Source organism: Erythrolamprus reginae, chromosome 1, assembly GCF_031021105.1.
Source record: "Erythrolamprus reginae isolate rEryReg1 chromosome 1, rEryReg1.hap1, whole genome shotgun sequence".
NCBI lineage: Eukaryota > Metazoa > Chordata > Lepidosauria > Squamata > Dipsadidae > Erythrolamprus > Erythrolamprus reginae.
The window spans coordinates 395,926,601-395,940,651 of record NC_091950.1 but is presented as its reverse complement, the minus strand read 5'-3'; the positions used below and the strand labels follow the sequence as shown (position 1 = coordinate 395,940,651).

The 14,051-nt window shown below is 42.7% G+C and overlaps 1 protein-coding gene across 3 annotated transcripts in view; it reads right to left on the bottom strand.

Moving 5' to 3' along the window:
* Nucleotides 1–4,222: 4,222 nt before the first annotated feature.
* The window catches only part of HIP1 (huntingtin interacting protein 1), a 109,769-nt gene continuing 99,940 nt past the window's right edge, over nucleotides 4,223–14,051 (bottom strand). For all 3 annotated transcript variants that reach the window (XM_070735031.1, XM_070735032.1, XM_070735033.1), the window contains 7 exons: nucleotides 13,175–13,268; nucleotides 11,593–11,693; nucleotides 11,353–11,458; nucleotides 9,517–9,640; nucleotides 9,203–9,264; nucleotides 8,985–9,096; nucleotides 4,223–6,778 (listed from right to left, as the gene is read on the bottom strand). In XM_070735031.1, the coding sequence (XP_070591132.1) occupies nucleotides 6,768–6,778; nucleotides 8,985–9,096; nucleotides 9,203–9,264; nucleotides 9,517–9,640; nucleotides 11,353–11,458; nucleotides 11,593–11,693; nucleotides 13,175–13,268 (610 nt within the window). In that variant the 3' untranslated portion in view covers nucleotides 4,223–6,767. The remainder of the gene's footprint in view (nucleotides 6,779–8,984; nucleotides 9,097–9,202; nucleotides 9,265–9,516; nucleotides 9,641–11,352; nucleotides 11,459–11,592; nucleotides 11,694–13,174; nucleotides 13,269–14,051) is intronic.

Below are 14,051 nucleotides of genomic sequence, written 5' to 3'. Positions count from 1 at the left end.
TCCCAAAGCAGGCGCAGGTTGCTCTTACCGCCACTACAGGTGCGCTGCGCATGCAGCTTTGGGTGTCTTGTGTGCACGTACGTCCCAGCATGGCTTTTCTTCTGGAAGCATAATCTTGTGAGCCGAGGCGGCGTGTGTGTGACATTTTGGTGATTTTTTTGCAAAATTCTGCATGCACAGGTGCAAAAAAAATTGTGAAATCTCTTCTGCGCATGTCCCCTCGTGAGAGTTTGCTTTCTGCCCATTGCAAAAACACGCTCGGACGCATGTGCGCGCGACACACCCGAATCTGCACGTGCAGCTCAACTTTTACTATCGGTGTGGTGTCCTTATCCGTTCTGATAGGAACCCACTACTGTCCCAAAGGTACTTTTTCAGGAGGCAACTGGGCTTTCTTGTTTTATCTTTTGATGTTTCGTTTCTCATCCAAGAATAGAATAGAATGGAATAGAATAAAATTCTTTATTGGCCAAGTGTGATTGAACACACAAGGAATTTTTCTTGATGCATATGCTCTCAGTGTACATAAAAGAAAAGCTTCTTCAGCTCTGACAGGACAGTGGAGAATGGAAGGATTTATATTCCTGGTCATTTGCATGCAGTTGAGGACTTTTGAAGCTCTTGGAGATTTATCTGTGTCCTGAGGGTCACCAAACTTCCAAGTGCTTCAATGACCCTCTAAAACAGTGATGTTTTATGTGATTTGGAATAAAGTGTATACATGGATAGAGAAAAAGAAGAAGTAAAAATGAATACTAGGTGTGCACAATAGTAGTATGGTTAGGATTTAATTTTTGTGTTTGTACTTTGCTTATATACGAAGTTTATTTTTTATTTTATTTTTATAATAAGGTAACATAAAATTTCTTCTTTTCACTTAAAGTAATAGGTTGATTTAAGATATTAAAAATGCATTCTTTTTCTGTATTGCAATTTGACTTCTTGAATAAGAGGGGTATTTGCAACCCCAATTTTATGTTAAGTGTGTGTTTGTATGTTTGTCAATTTTAAGAAAATCCGTAAAGTTTATTATAAAAAAAACCAGTGGTTCTCAACCTTGGGGTTGGGACCCCTTGGGGGTCGAACGACTATTTCACAGGGGTCGCCTAAGACCATGGGAAAAGACAAATTTCCAATAGTGTTAGCAACTAAAGCTTCTATTCTGGAATCTCGGAACATATTTTTGCAATCCAACCAATCAAGCATTTACAGAGGGGGGTCTCCTGACCTCTTGCCAATCAGCTTAAAGATCTGTTGGAAGAATTGGTGCTAAACGTATAATTGGAGGTCACCACAAGATGAGGAACTGTATTAATGGGTCGTGGCATTAGAAAGTTTGAGAACCACTGCTCTAAAAGGATACAACTGTCTGCAAGGATTATAAATCCTTCCATTCAGTACTATCCTGTCAGAGTTGAAGAAGCTTCTTGACTGAGAAGCAAAACGTCTTCAAAAGAAAAAAAAAACAAGAAAGCTCAGTTGCCTCCTGATAAAACACCTGTGAGACAAGCAAATTTGGCTATTCCACTAGTCATACCTGATTCCAGATCATTTAGACTAGTTAAAAAGCAAGTCCTGGGACAGAACCCCCGGGAAACCCCATTACTTACATCCTCCATTTAAATGTCCATTTATTCCTATTTTTGTTTCTATTCTTGAACCAGTTGCTTATTCACAAGAGCAGCTTGTGTATTTTTATTGAATGGCTATTCAAGTCACTGGGAAGCTTATTAACACCCTCAAACTTTTTTTAATATTGTAGTTAGGCAGAAGCTTCCTTTTAATGAAGCCACTTAAGGTACCCTTGAGCAAAGCCTGTCTCCAAATATTTGACGTTTTTTCTTTAATAGCAGTCTTCCCTGCGACAGACATTAAGCTGACAGGCCTATAATTATCTGGATTTTCCCTTGAGCTCTTAAAGGTTGGTGCTATGTTGGCCACCTTCCAGTCTTCAACTACAGAGGCTGAGTGTAGAGATGGGATGGATACTTTAATTAGAAAATCCACAATCTACAATCTCAGCTTAAGCTCCTTGGGTGGATGCCATTGGGGTCTGGTACTTTATTGGTTAAATTTATTTGCCACTCATCTCACCATGGGGCTACACTGCAGGGCTTTGTTGAAAATCGCCTTGTCAATCAAGCATAGTTCCCTCTAAGCTGAGCAGTGAGCAATCGCTCACTTAAAAATCATCATCAACTCAGAGTTTTCCAAACCTGCCCAGAAGCCGAGAGGGAAAGAGTGAGAGGGAAGGAGAGAGAGAGGAAGAGAGAGAAACAGCTAGAAAAAAGAGAGGAAGGAAAAGAGAAAGAAAAAGAATGGGAGTAAGGAAGAGAAAAAGAAAATCAAAATCTAGTTTGAAACTAGCTCAACTATTTAAGTGGCATTTTGATATTGATAGAGTTGCCCTATTATGAGCTCACTGTTATAGACACACAGTACAGTATTTTATTTTGAAATTATCTGAGGCAAAACGGGGTGGGTTTTTTATTTATTTATTTGTTTGTTTGTTTGTTTATTATTTCTGTGCCGCCCAGTCCCAAAGGGACTGCCGCTCAGACACTATACTTTTCCGCCCACCCCCCAAAAAAATTAGAGGGAACACTGCAATCAAGCCTATCTCTTCTCTTGTCACCCCTATAAGATTCATTTCATCTGATCCCCTTCTGGAAAATTTGGTATAGCTACTGTCATATCGCCTATGAAGATAGAAAACAAATTCATTGTTTCTCTACATTTTTTTTTAATCTTAGCCCAAGAGCAAGGTTCAGTTCCTCATCTGAACCACACACAAGTAGAAACTCACATTTTCAGACAAATGCAACAGATAAAGTGTTCGGAAACTTCAGATCAACACTCCGCGGTTTACATTGGTTGCCGATCAGTTTCCGGTCACAATTCAAAGTGTTGGTAATGACCTATAAAGCCCTACATGGCATTGGACCAGAATACCTACGGGACCGCCTTCTGCCACACGAATCCCAGCGACCAATTAGGTCCCACAGAGTTGGCCGTCTTCAGGTCCCATCGACTAAACAATACTGTCTGGCGGGACCTAGGGGTAGAGCCTTCTCTGTGGTGGCCCCAGGCCTCTGGAATCAACTCCCCCCCGGAGATTCAAATTGCCCCCACCCTTCTTTCCTTCTGCAAGATGTTAAAGACCCATTTATGCTGCCAGGCATGGGGAGACTAACCCTCCCCCTGCCATCTTTCTGACTAGGATTTGAGAATGGTGTGTTTGTGTAGAATTGAATGGGGTTTTTTTTAGTAATAATGTGTTTTTAAATTAGTTTTAATATTGGATTTGTATCATATTGTATTTTATTGCTGTTGTAAGCCACTCCGAGTCCTCGGAGAGGGGCGGCATACAAATCTAATAAATTATTATTATTCTATTATTATTGCAGTGATGGGGAACCTTTTTTGGTTCACGTGCTAAGTGCGTGTGTGTGTGTGTGTGCTAGCACGCACCCCCATGCCCACACCGATTCCCTCCCCCACACATAAGCACTCCCCATATTGCCCTGCACACACAATCTCCCCTTTCTCCACAAATCTAATAAATTATTATTATTATTATTATTATTATTATTATTATTATTATTATAATATGCACACAGGCCTTACTGAAGCCTGGGACAGTGAAAAAACAGCTTCCGGTTTGTCCGATGTGCTGTTTTTTCCACTCTGAAGGCTTCAGGGAAGCAAAATAGCATCCCCCAAAGGCTGAAAATCAGCTGGCTAGCACACGCATACATGTTGGAACTGACATGGGCAACATCTCGCATGCCCTCCAATATGGCTTCGCGTGCCAACTGTGGCACACGTGCCATAAGTTCATCTCCCCATGGCTAGAGTTTCCCTTGGTTTTTGAGCAATGTATTGAAGGTCAACCCTGAAAATCAGTGGGACAGAACAAAAACATTTGATAAAACGTGTACATTTAAATAACAATTAAATTTGTTGCATTGAAATATATTTAGTCATTTCTCCCAACTATTTCATTAAAAAATGCAATTGGATAATAAACTGAAAATCTATGGCTAAGATTCTACAGGGCAATGTGTAACCTTCAACTTGTGCCTTTCTGATCTATATGATATCTTGGTTCTGTCAATTTAAATTTAGTTGCTGCTTTTGGCATTTTGCAGGATTCTTAGCTAGTTAAAAAAAGACAGAACTACAATTCTTAAAACTTCCCAAAGCTAAAACCCAAGACGAGTGGATTGAAATATTTATTTTAAAAATTGAACACACACATGTAACGTATTATACAAAGAAAAATGTATTTAATACAATAATTAAAAGTTTTCTTGGAAAGAAAAAAGAGCTGGCTGCCCGGGTCAATTGTTGGAGATTGGGCCCAAGGTAGCATTTTTTTTTTGTCATTTTAAGGAAAACTCTTCTAATGGAAGTTTCTTCATTACCATCTGCTCAATTTAGGAAAAGTAGAACAAAACAAAACAAAGACCCAAGAGCAAGCACTGAGGAAATCACTTTTCTAGCACAACAAAACCGTTCTTATCCAAATCTCGCATGAAATCACTCTTTAAGTTTTCTTCCTTTTTGTCCTCCACATGCATGGCCAGTCAGACTGAAAACCTGAGGTAGTTGGGGAGGGCACCAGACGTTGAAGGGATGTCCCTGGAAAGGCTGAGCAAGGACATCTCACCGCCATAAGAAATGCCTCGTGTGCTGCGGCAACAGGATAATACCTGATGTTTTGGAGCGAGGCAGACAGGCAGCTGATTGGCCTCATTCAAGCTGGCGGTGGGAGAAGTGCTATTTGGTATTTTTGGGGCTGCCAGCCATGTGGCAAGGCGACCTGGGGCATAACAGGCACCAGTATTTGATAGGCTGGTTGGCCTATACAGTGCTTTTAGGAAAAGAGCTTGCAGGGGGAGGGAGAAGAGAAGATAGGTGGACAGACCCTTTGAGAAGGAAGAGAAGAAGCCCTAGGTCTTTTGCCCCCTCCCCTTCCCAAATGGCAGTGTGCAATAGATAAGCTTATCTGAGCTGGGAGACAGTTAAGAGGTTGGCATGCCAAAGGCCATGGCAGCTCATTCAGGATCCCGATTTATGAGCTTCTCTAGTTGAAGGCAAAGCCAAAACGGCCTCTCGTCTCCGTAAAATAGCTGATACCAGACTCAGTACCCTTTTCATGGCTTCTCCTAAGGTTGAACTTTCCAAAAACCCCAGGTCCCTTGGCAGCACCTGCTAAACGTAAGCACCACTTTGGAGACATTTTAGGCAACGCGAGTTAGCCAAATTATTCTACTTGGATCACATCCTGAAGGCCCCCAACAGTATGTCTGACCTACATCAGCCAGCTTGCAGAAATCAGGTGCAGTAGGGGAGCCCTACCCAAAACACCGGAAAGATACATGGCTTCAGGCCGATTGCCCCATCTGAGATATGGAGATGGCTTGGTTAGATTGTTCCTTCAGTAGTCTTGCTTCACTTAGGAGACAATATAGGTTTTGCTGCTCATTTTTCTGTTGTCTGGCTGACAATGGTACGATGGGAGTAAGTAAAACGTTCCCTATCTGAAAACTACTAAGACATCTTTTACTAATCTAATGCCAGACTACAGATGTTCTTCACTCGGGGCTTCCTTTGGTATAACATTTGGCCTGATGTTGGTGGAAGAGCTGAGTCTTCGGGCCCTTCCCTATAACACCAAGAGCAAGACTGAAGGGAAACATCGAATTTACAGGCAACAGCATCTTCATTCTTCCCTTAGAGGCTCACAGTGATCATGAGGTGCCTGAGACAGCTGTCATGGAAGGCAGTGGCATAGAAGGCAGTGGGGAAAGAAACCACATCATCTATAGAAGAACTCAGTTCACCTTCCAGGTGGCCCAGCTGGGCCACTGCTGGTCATTTCTACTACTACTGGTCATTTCTTAGATGGCTGAAGGAAACCTAACAAGCTGTGCTGAGGTCATCTGGCTCTAGGCAGCTTCTGCTCTGCTCATGGCGTACAGGTGGTCAAAAGGCCAACTGGCTGGTATGTGGACTAACAGCTGGAGCCCCTAACGATTGCCAAATATAAAGTCAGTTCCTTGGGCCCCTTCCCCACTAGCAATTCCCACGTCTAGATTCTTATTGCTGCTCAAAGCACAGTGAACTACTCTGAGGCAGTGGACCCAGTGTCCCACTTTGTTGGAGCAAGGCAGGGTGGGGGCATCAGCAGAGTGGGAAACGGAGATGGTTCTCGCAGTTCCTGAGATGTGGCATAAACCCCTCTTCTGTAGAGACTGAAGCGGCCCTCAGAGCGACCGATACCTTTATGCATTATGAATAGACTCAGACTTTTAACCAACATCCTGCCACCATCCTGGGTCTGAGAAAAGGCAAACAAAGAGAATGAGCAGCAACATCAGCACTATCCCTGGTCTGAGTATAGGGCCGAAGTTAACAAATCAGAGGCTGTGCAAAATAAGGAAGTGACCTGGGAAGAGGCAAGAGGGAACCCAACTCTGCAGAAATGCTGTAACACACATATGAATGCAGGGTTTGTCTTTTATGGCTATGGCAGGGCAATACTATGGATACTGTTGCGGCTAGGAAACTATTTTTCTCCCCCACAGCTTCGCTGCTCTCCTCTTAAGTCAACAGAGGAGCCTGCAGGGCCAGCCCCAAGTATGAATGCATTGTTGATGAGCACAGGCTTTGTGGTATATTCAAAGGAGTTCATCATTCATATTCAGAAGTAGTCACGCCAACTGGAGGGCCGTCTTCTCTGCCTGCTTTCTCGGAAGATACTAATCTGCTCCTGAAAAACAAGAGGAACAATGATCATTTCAGATCTACCGGAAAGGTCTTCACATAGGTTTCAACCCTCTTTCTGATCTAAGGCAACTGAGACATTTATAGAAGGATTACAAACCTGAAATGTGCAGTTGGAAGGATGTAATTTGTAGAGTTTCCCCTGAAAGTCCTTATTCAGAACTGTAGTCCTGAGATAATTGTCTTTGTCTACGCAGGCAAAGAATCCTAGCATTCAATGCCAATCTATTTCATTTTTGCCCTTTTTTTCTTTATCTTTTCTTTTAGGTACACTGAGAGCATTCGCACCAATGACAAATCCCTTGTATATCTGTTCTGCAGGCTCCTGGCACGAGCCTTCAATTAAATGTAAAAGTAGCAACAACAGAGATACACACAGGAAAAGGCAACAATAGTTTCTTTATCAAAAGAAACATAGAAGAAAAACCCTCTTTTGAATTCAAAGGGCTCACTTGTAAAAACAAACAAACTTGAATGCAGTGAAATAACCAAAACAACAAACTCAACTCCATTAACCAGTAGCTGTGAATTCGTCACAGCTACTCCTATTCAGACGTTATACACACACTATGATTTATGGTCAGAGTCCTGAAATCCAAACACAAGGTCCTGGGAAAAATCCAGAACGGCAATGCAAACTCCACAAGCATGATCAGATAATCTTCCACCCTGCGAGGCCGGCACGCTGCCCATTTAACAGCAGCCCTAATTACTTGAACCCCACCCAACTACAGGTGGACTCTATTATCTCCTGTTATACATCCGAAGCTGTTCTCTTCTATGCATAGCTCTACGCATGCGTCGGTCTATCACAGCTTCCTCATCAGAGTCTATCGAAGATAAGGAAGATGATGACTGGCTTCTTCCTGGGCTGCCTGCCAGACCCCCCTCTGAAGGTCCCATCTCACAGTCACTCCCTTCTTCAGAGGATAATTTGCTGCCTGAAGCTGTCGGCAGCAAAACAGGCCTGTGACATTTGGATGTTTCACCCACATCCACCCCCACAGTCCATGGGGCAGGAGCTGGGCCAGAGCTAACCACAACAATATCCAATTTACGGGGTCTACGGAGAGGGGCGGCATACAAATCAAATAAATAGATAGATCGATAGATTGATCGATAGATAGATAGATAGATAGATAGATAGATAAATAAATAAATAAATAAATCACACTTGGCCAATAAAGAATTCTATTCTATTCTATTCCATTCCATTCCATACTATTCCATTCCATTTTATTCTTCCCCAGCTTTAGCTTGCATAAATAAAAGCCTGGCTTTATTTCATTCCATATTTATAGGCCAGGTTCAAGGACTCAGTCTCCATGCCTGGTCACTTGGTCCTGGTTATGGTCTTGGAATAAAGATGTTTTGGATTGCAATGAATTACTTCTGGACCGCTGCCCTGTGTCATCTCTCAAAGTGTTCTAGATAAATAGTTAAGGGAGAAATGCCAATAATGTTCCTTTTCGTTTTAAACTAGACTTACAATCCTGGGTCGAGAAAGCTTAGAACTACGACGCCTCAAACATGATCTAAGTATTGCCCACAAGATCATATGCTGCAACATCCTGCCTGTCAACGACTACTTCAGCTTCAACTGCAATAACACAAGAGCACGTAACAGGTTCAAACTTAATATCAACCGCGCCAAACTTGACTGTAAAAAATATGACTTTAGCAATCGAGTTGTTCCAATCGAGTTGTGGAACTCATTACCAGACTCCGTGGTGTCAACCCCCAACATTTTTCCCTTAGACTTTCCACGGTTGACCTCTCCAGATTCCTTAGAAGTCAGTAAGGGGCGAGCATAAGTGCACTAGTGTGCCTTCCGTCCCCTGTCCAATTAATTGTCTCTCCTATATTTTATGTATCTTTTCTCCCATTCATATATCCTTTCTTCTACTCTTCACTGATGTATTCTATTCTCATATCTCTTCTTCTATCCCTTCCCTGATATTTACTACTGCATGTTTTTATTCTCTTTAACTTTCAATTTGTATTGGACAAAATAAATAAATAAATAAAATATCAAGAAGAGATAAGAATGGCAAGAAGAGCTAAAGCATTACAACAGAAGAAGAACATCTGTGGCTGAAGCGATAAATGAACCTTTGTTTCTGGAGTCCAAAATTCAACACACGAGCCTGTGAATCACCCAGTCAGGGAGACAGCTATCAGATCTTACTTACCATTCTCATCCCAACCCTCAGCTACGCCTCCCAGCTCGTAGTGCTTCTTACGGAGCTCACCCAGGCGTTGGCGTTCCTTCTGAAGTTGGCTCTCCAGTTCCAAGACTCGGACCTAGCAGGCAAGATATTACTTCCCATGGTACCATAGCACTTTTCTGACCCCTTGTCGTCTCTTCTCCAATTGGCCATTCTTCCTTCTCTATTATTGCCCATTTTACCTGAGAGTCCATTTCTTGCCGTTTGATCTGTGTTAGTGTCATGTCAGAGAAGTCCATGCTATCTGTAAGGAAATATCTTACTATTATTCTCATTAAAAGGTGCCGTTCCCCAGCCTTTCCCTCAATTGGCAAAGGTTTCTTGCCACATAGCTGGCAAGATAATGATGTCAATGGACCCTAAGCCACTGGATGAATATGAAAGTAATTACATTCAGAGAGAGACAGAGATCTTTTACCACCCACCCTTATAATATTACTTCTTGGGAAAGGAAAGGGAGTTTTTTTCCTTCAACCTGTGCAGTGAAGAAAATTACCTTTCTCTTGTATTTGTGATTTTCCTGACTTAGTTGAAGCCACTACTCTGGCTGTTGCCTGATTGACTCCCCGAGAGGCAATCTGAAGCTTGTTGAGATTTATACTGTCTTTGTCTGCTTTCACCTGTAAAATCAAATGGGAGATTCAGACCTTTTTTTTCAGATAAGAAAAAACAATGTATATCGTACAAATGGGATAAAAAATAGACATTCCACAATATGTGCCTTCACATGAAACTTCAAAACCTAATAAAAGAAAAAAAATCAAAGCTCTTGCAGACAAAGATTTATTTATTTATTTAATTTGTATGCCGTCCCTCTCCGTAGACTCGGGGCGGCTCACAGCAGTGATATAAACAATGTACAATACAAATCTAATAATACGAAGTTAAAAACCCATAATTTAAAAAACATGCACACAACACACCATACATAAATTATATAGGCCTGGGGAAGATATTTCAATTCCCCCATGCCTGACGGCAGAGGTGGGTTTTGAAAAGTTTACGAAAGGCAAGGAGGGTGGGGACAATTCTGATCTCTGGGGGGAGTTGGTTCCAGAGGGCCGGGGCCGCCACAGAGAAGGCTCTTCCCCTGGGTCCCGCCAAATGACATTGTTTAGTCGACGGGACCCGGAGAAAGCCAGCTCTGTGGGACCTAACCGGTCGCTGGGATTTGTGCGGCAGAAGGCGGTCCCAGAGATATTCTGGTCCGATGCCATGAAGGGCTTTATAGGTCATAGCCAACACTTTGAATTGTGACTGGAAACTGATCGGCAACCAATGCAGACTGCAGAGTGTTGGTGAAACATGAGCATACTTGGGAAAGCCTATGATTGCTCTCGCAGCTGCATTCTGCACGATCTGAAGTTTCCGAACACTTTTCAAAGGTAGCCCCATGTAGAGAGCGTTACAGTAGTCGAGCCTTGAGGTGATGAGGGCATGAGTGACTGTGAGCAGTGACCCCCGGTCCAGATAGGGCCGCAACTGGTGCACCAGGCGAACCTCTGATGTGAGCTGTGGTTCGAGGAGGACACCCAAGTTGCGGACCCTCTCTGAGGGAGAGACAGGGAGGTGAGACAGGGAGGTACTGAAAACAATATTCAAGAATTAATTACTTATAAGCATATGGGGTGATATTATGGCAATACCATTATCTAAAACAGAAGGACCAAAAATATGCTTCATCCTGATTTTTCCTCATTTTTCATCTATTTATCTATCCATTCCAAATTCCATGTTTTCCAAGTTGTATTTCCAGAAAACTCTAATACAGTTTTTATTCAGCAATCATCTTCAATTTTTGGCAATATCCAGAACATGTGGATTTCTACTCCCAGAATGTCTCAGTCAGTATAACCATTAATGGAAGTTCTGGAGGTTAGTCCTCACAACTGGGGAATACCTAGTTTCGGAAGGCTACTCCATAGAAAATGGTAACAGTGGTGAATCTTTCGAAAGACTGGCATGGATTGGCATTGGACCATAAGCGAAGAAACCATCAAAACCAAACTTCTTCAATTTGTTTCTGACAATAGATTTTTTAAAAAAAAAAGAAATTATTGCATACTGATGTAATAGTTTGCTTCCAGGCTAAAAGTCCTTGATATTCAAGAAATGATTTCTTCACCTATGAAAAACTCATTACAATGAATTGTCCTTAAGTACATCCTCTAGCACAGAGGTCTCCAACCTTGGCAACGTTAAGCTTGGAGGACTCCAACTCCCAGAATTCTCCAGCTAGCAAAGTTGAAGTCCACCAGGCTTAAAGTTGCCAAGGTTGGAGCCCCCTGCTCTAGCACCAAATTTCAAGGGTTATCTCTGTGGAAAAGCCTACCTTTGAAGCAGCCACAAGCTGAGCTGTGCTTGCTGCAATTTCATGCGAACAAACCATGAGTTCTTCAAACTTCCCGTTCCCTTGAACTACAAGGTCAGCAGCATCTCTATGGAGACAAATACAAATGAAGAGTGCATTTTTTTTCTTCTACACTTTTAGCATGACTCAAAGCAACACTGCACAGATGTTTTCACATAACCTGAACGGTAAATTGACCAGGGCCAGGCTGCAGAAACTTACACCATCACCGTTGCTCCCCAGCCTACAGCCTTTGAAGCGGAAATCAGGCCCTCTGTCCAACGGGAATTTCTGGCATAGAATTCTTTGGGGGATGCTGCTCCCTGCAGAAGGAAAGGAATTACTGTATTTTTGGTGTATAAGACGCACCTCTCCCCCCCCAAAAGAGGGTGGGAATGTCAGTGTGTCTTATACACTGAATATAGAAATTTTTGGCCTCCAAAAGCCCCACCGGTGTGTCCCATTTTTGCAAAAAATGGACTTGCTTTTCACAAAAATGGGTTGCACAGAGAGTTTGGGAGGCCTGCAAAGTGCTCCTGGGGGCTGGGAGAAGGCAAAAACAGTAGTGTTTGGGGGGGCGGAAATGGGCAAACAATGAGCCATTTTTCACAAAAAATGGAGCATTTTTTCTTTCCCCAGCCCCTAGGAGCACTCTGCAGGCCTTCCAATCCCTCTGTGTGGCCCATTTTTGCAAAAAATGGGTGAAAAACGGGCCATTTTTTTGCAAAAATGAGGGCATTTTGCTTTCTCCCAACCCCCAGAAGCACTCTGCAGGCTTCCGAAACCTTCTGCATGCCCCATTTTTTGCAAAAATGTGTGAAAAACAGGTCATTTTTTGTGAAAAATGAGCCCATTTTTGCAAAAAAAGAGGCGCACAAAGGGTTTGGGAGGACAAAAACTTTTTTTTCTTTCTTACCTCTTTGAAATCTTGGTGTTTCTTATAAACCAGTGTGTCTTATAATCCCAAAAATGTGGTACATCTAACTGTTATAAGTGAAATATAGAGAGGCAGCCAGTTTAGTGGCTAAGGAGCTGGGCTAGAAATGGGGAGACAGTACTTTGGGCCAGTGACTTTCTCTCAGCCCCACCCACCTCACAGGGATGATGTTGTGGGGGAAATAGAAGTACAGTGGTTCCTCAATTTTTGTGGATTCGAACTTCGCGAAACGGCTATACCACGGTTTTTCAAAAATATTAATTAAAAAATACTTTGCTGTTTTTTCCCCCTATACCACGGTTTTTCCCGCCCGATGACGTCATATGTCATCGCAAAACTTTCGTCCGCCTTTAATAATTTTTTTTAAATAAACTTTAATAAATAAACATGGTGAGAAACAATCTAAATGGTTGCTAAGGCAATGAAAAATTGCAGTTTAGGGGTTTAAAGTGTTAAGGGAAGGCTTGTGATACTGTTCATAGCCCAAAATAGTGTATTTACTTCCGCATCTCTACTTCATGGAAATTCGACTTTCACGGGCAGTCTCGGAACGCAACCCCCGCAAAAATCGAGGGAACACTGTATTTGGTATGTATGCCACCTTGTGTTTACCAAATATAAATGGGATAAAAATCTAATATAAATTAAAATATTAATAAATACTTAAATCTGCCACCCAATCTTATTCCACGATTTAATAAATGAATGAACAGCAGGAGGTTCCATTAGCTCTATCTTTAAGCGAGAATCAGTATGTCTGCCTATCTTACCTTTAATCAGCACTACCATAATTGCTGGTATATGTTTTCATAGAAATATGTTGTGGTGACAGTAGAGCACAGCAGGTGGGAAGTGGTACAGACTCACCCTTCCACTCTCCACAATCTCTTGTTGGAGGTCCTTGGAAGCCAACACCAAAACTTGAATGGCCTGCATTAAGTCTGTGCAGGAACCCAAAATCCTGCAAGATACAAAACCAATGGTAGCAGGAGAAGACAATAGCGTAATCCCACTGTAGGATTACCTGTTCTGTCTGGGTTCCCCCAGACGTCAACACCAACTAAAAAGAGTAGCCAGACACGCTGGTAAAAAGCAAAGTCATTTTATATCTTTGAAAACAAACACAGATAACAAAAACTGTTCTTACAAACTGGAATGCTATGAAGCTTCACAGAAAAGTCACGACGGCCAGACAATACAACAGGCTTCTGGCTGGCACACACACCATTGTAGATAATAAAACCCACGCCTCTCCCAAGTTTTCAGCCTTTGAGGCCACAAGCCAGAATCAGAGATGCCAAGGATCGAAGCAAGGTCACGGGACTCCCAAAAGATAACTCTCCACAATACAGGAAGGGCGGGCCTACCTTTTCAACCTTTCTGAGGAGAACCACACCCAAACCCAGCTGTTGCCTATTAGGGATGTAAATACCTGGCTAATTGTCCCCTTCTTTGTGCTGCCCTTCTCTGCCTCATATCTATGATGGCTTGTGCGTTCTCATCTAATGACTCCAGGCTACTCGCTGGGGAGAGCTCCCCCCCGGGGGTCTCAGGCTGTTCTCCCTCCTCCTCATCCTGACATTCCTCTTCCCCGTCTGCCTGGTCCTCCTCCTCCTCCTGTTCCTCATCCTCCCCCTCTGAGCATGGAGCCGGCAGAGTTCCAGCCGTTCCCTGAGGAGCCTCAGACTGAATCACAACAATTACCAAAAGCATTTTACTGATGTTTTTGTACACTTTTTTGGGG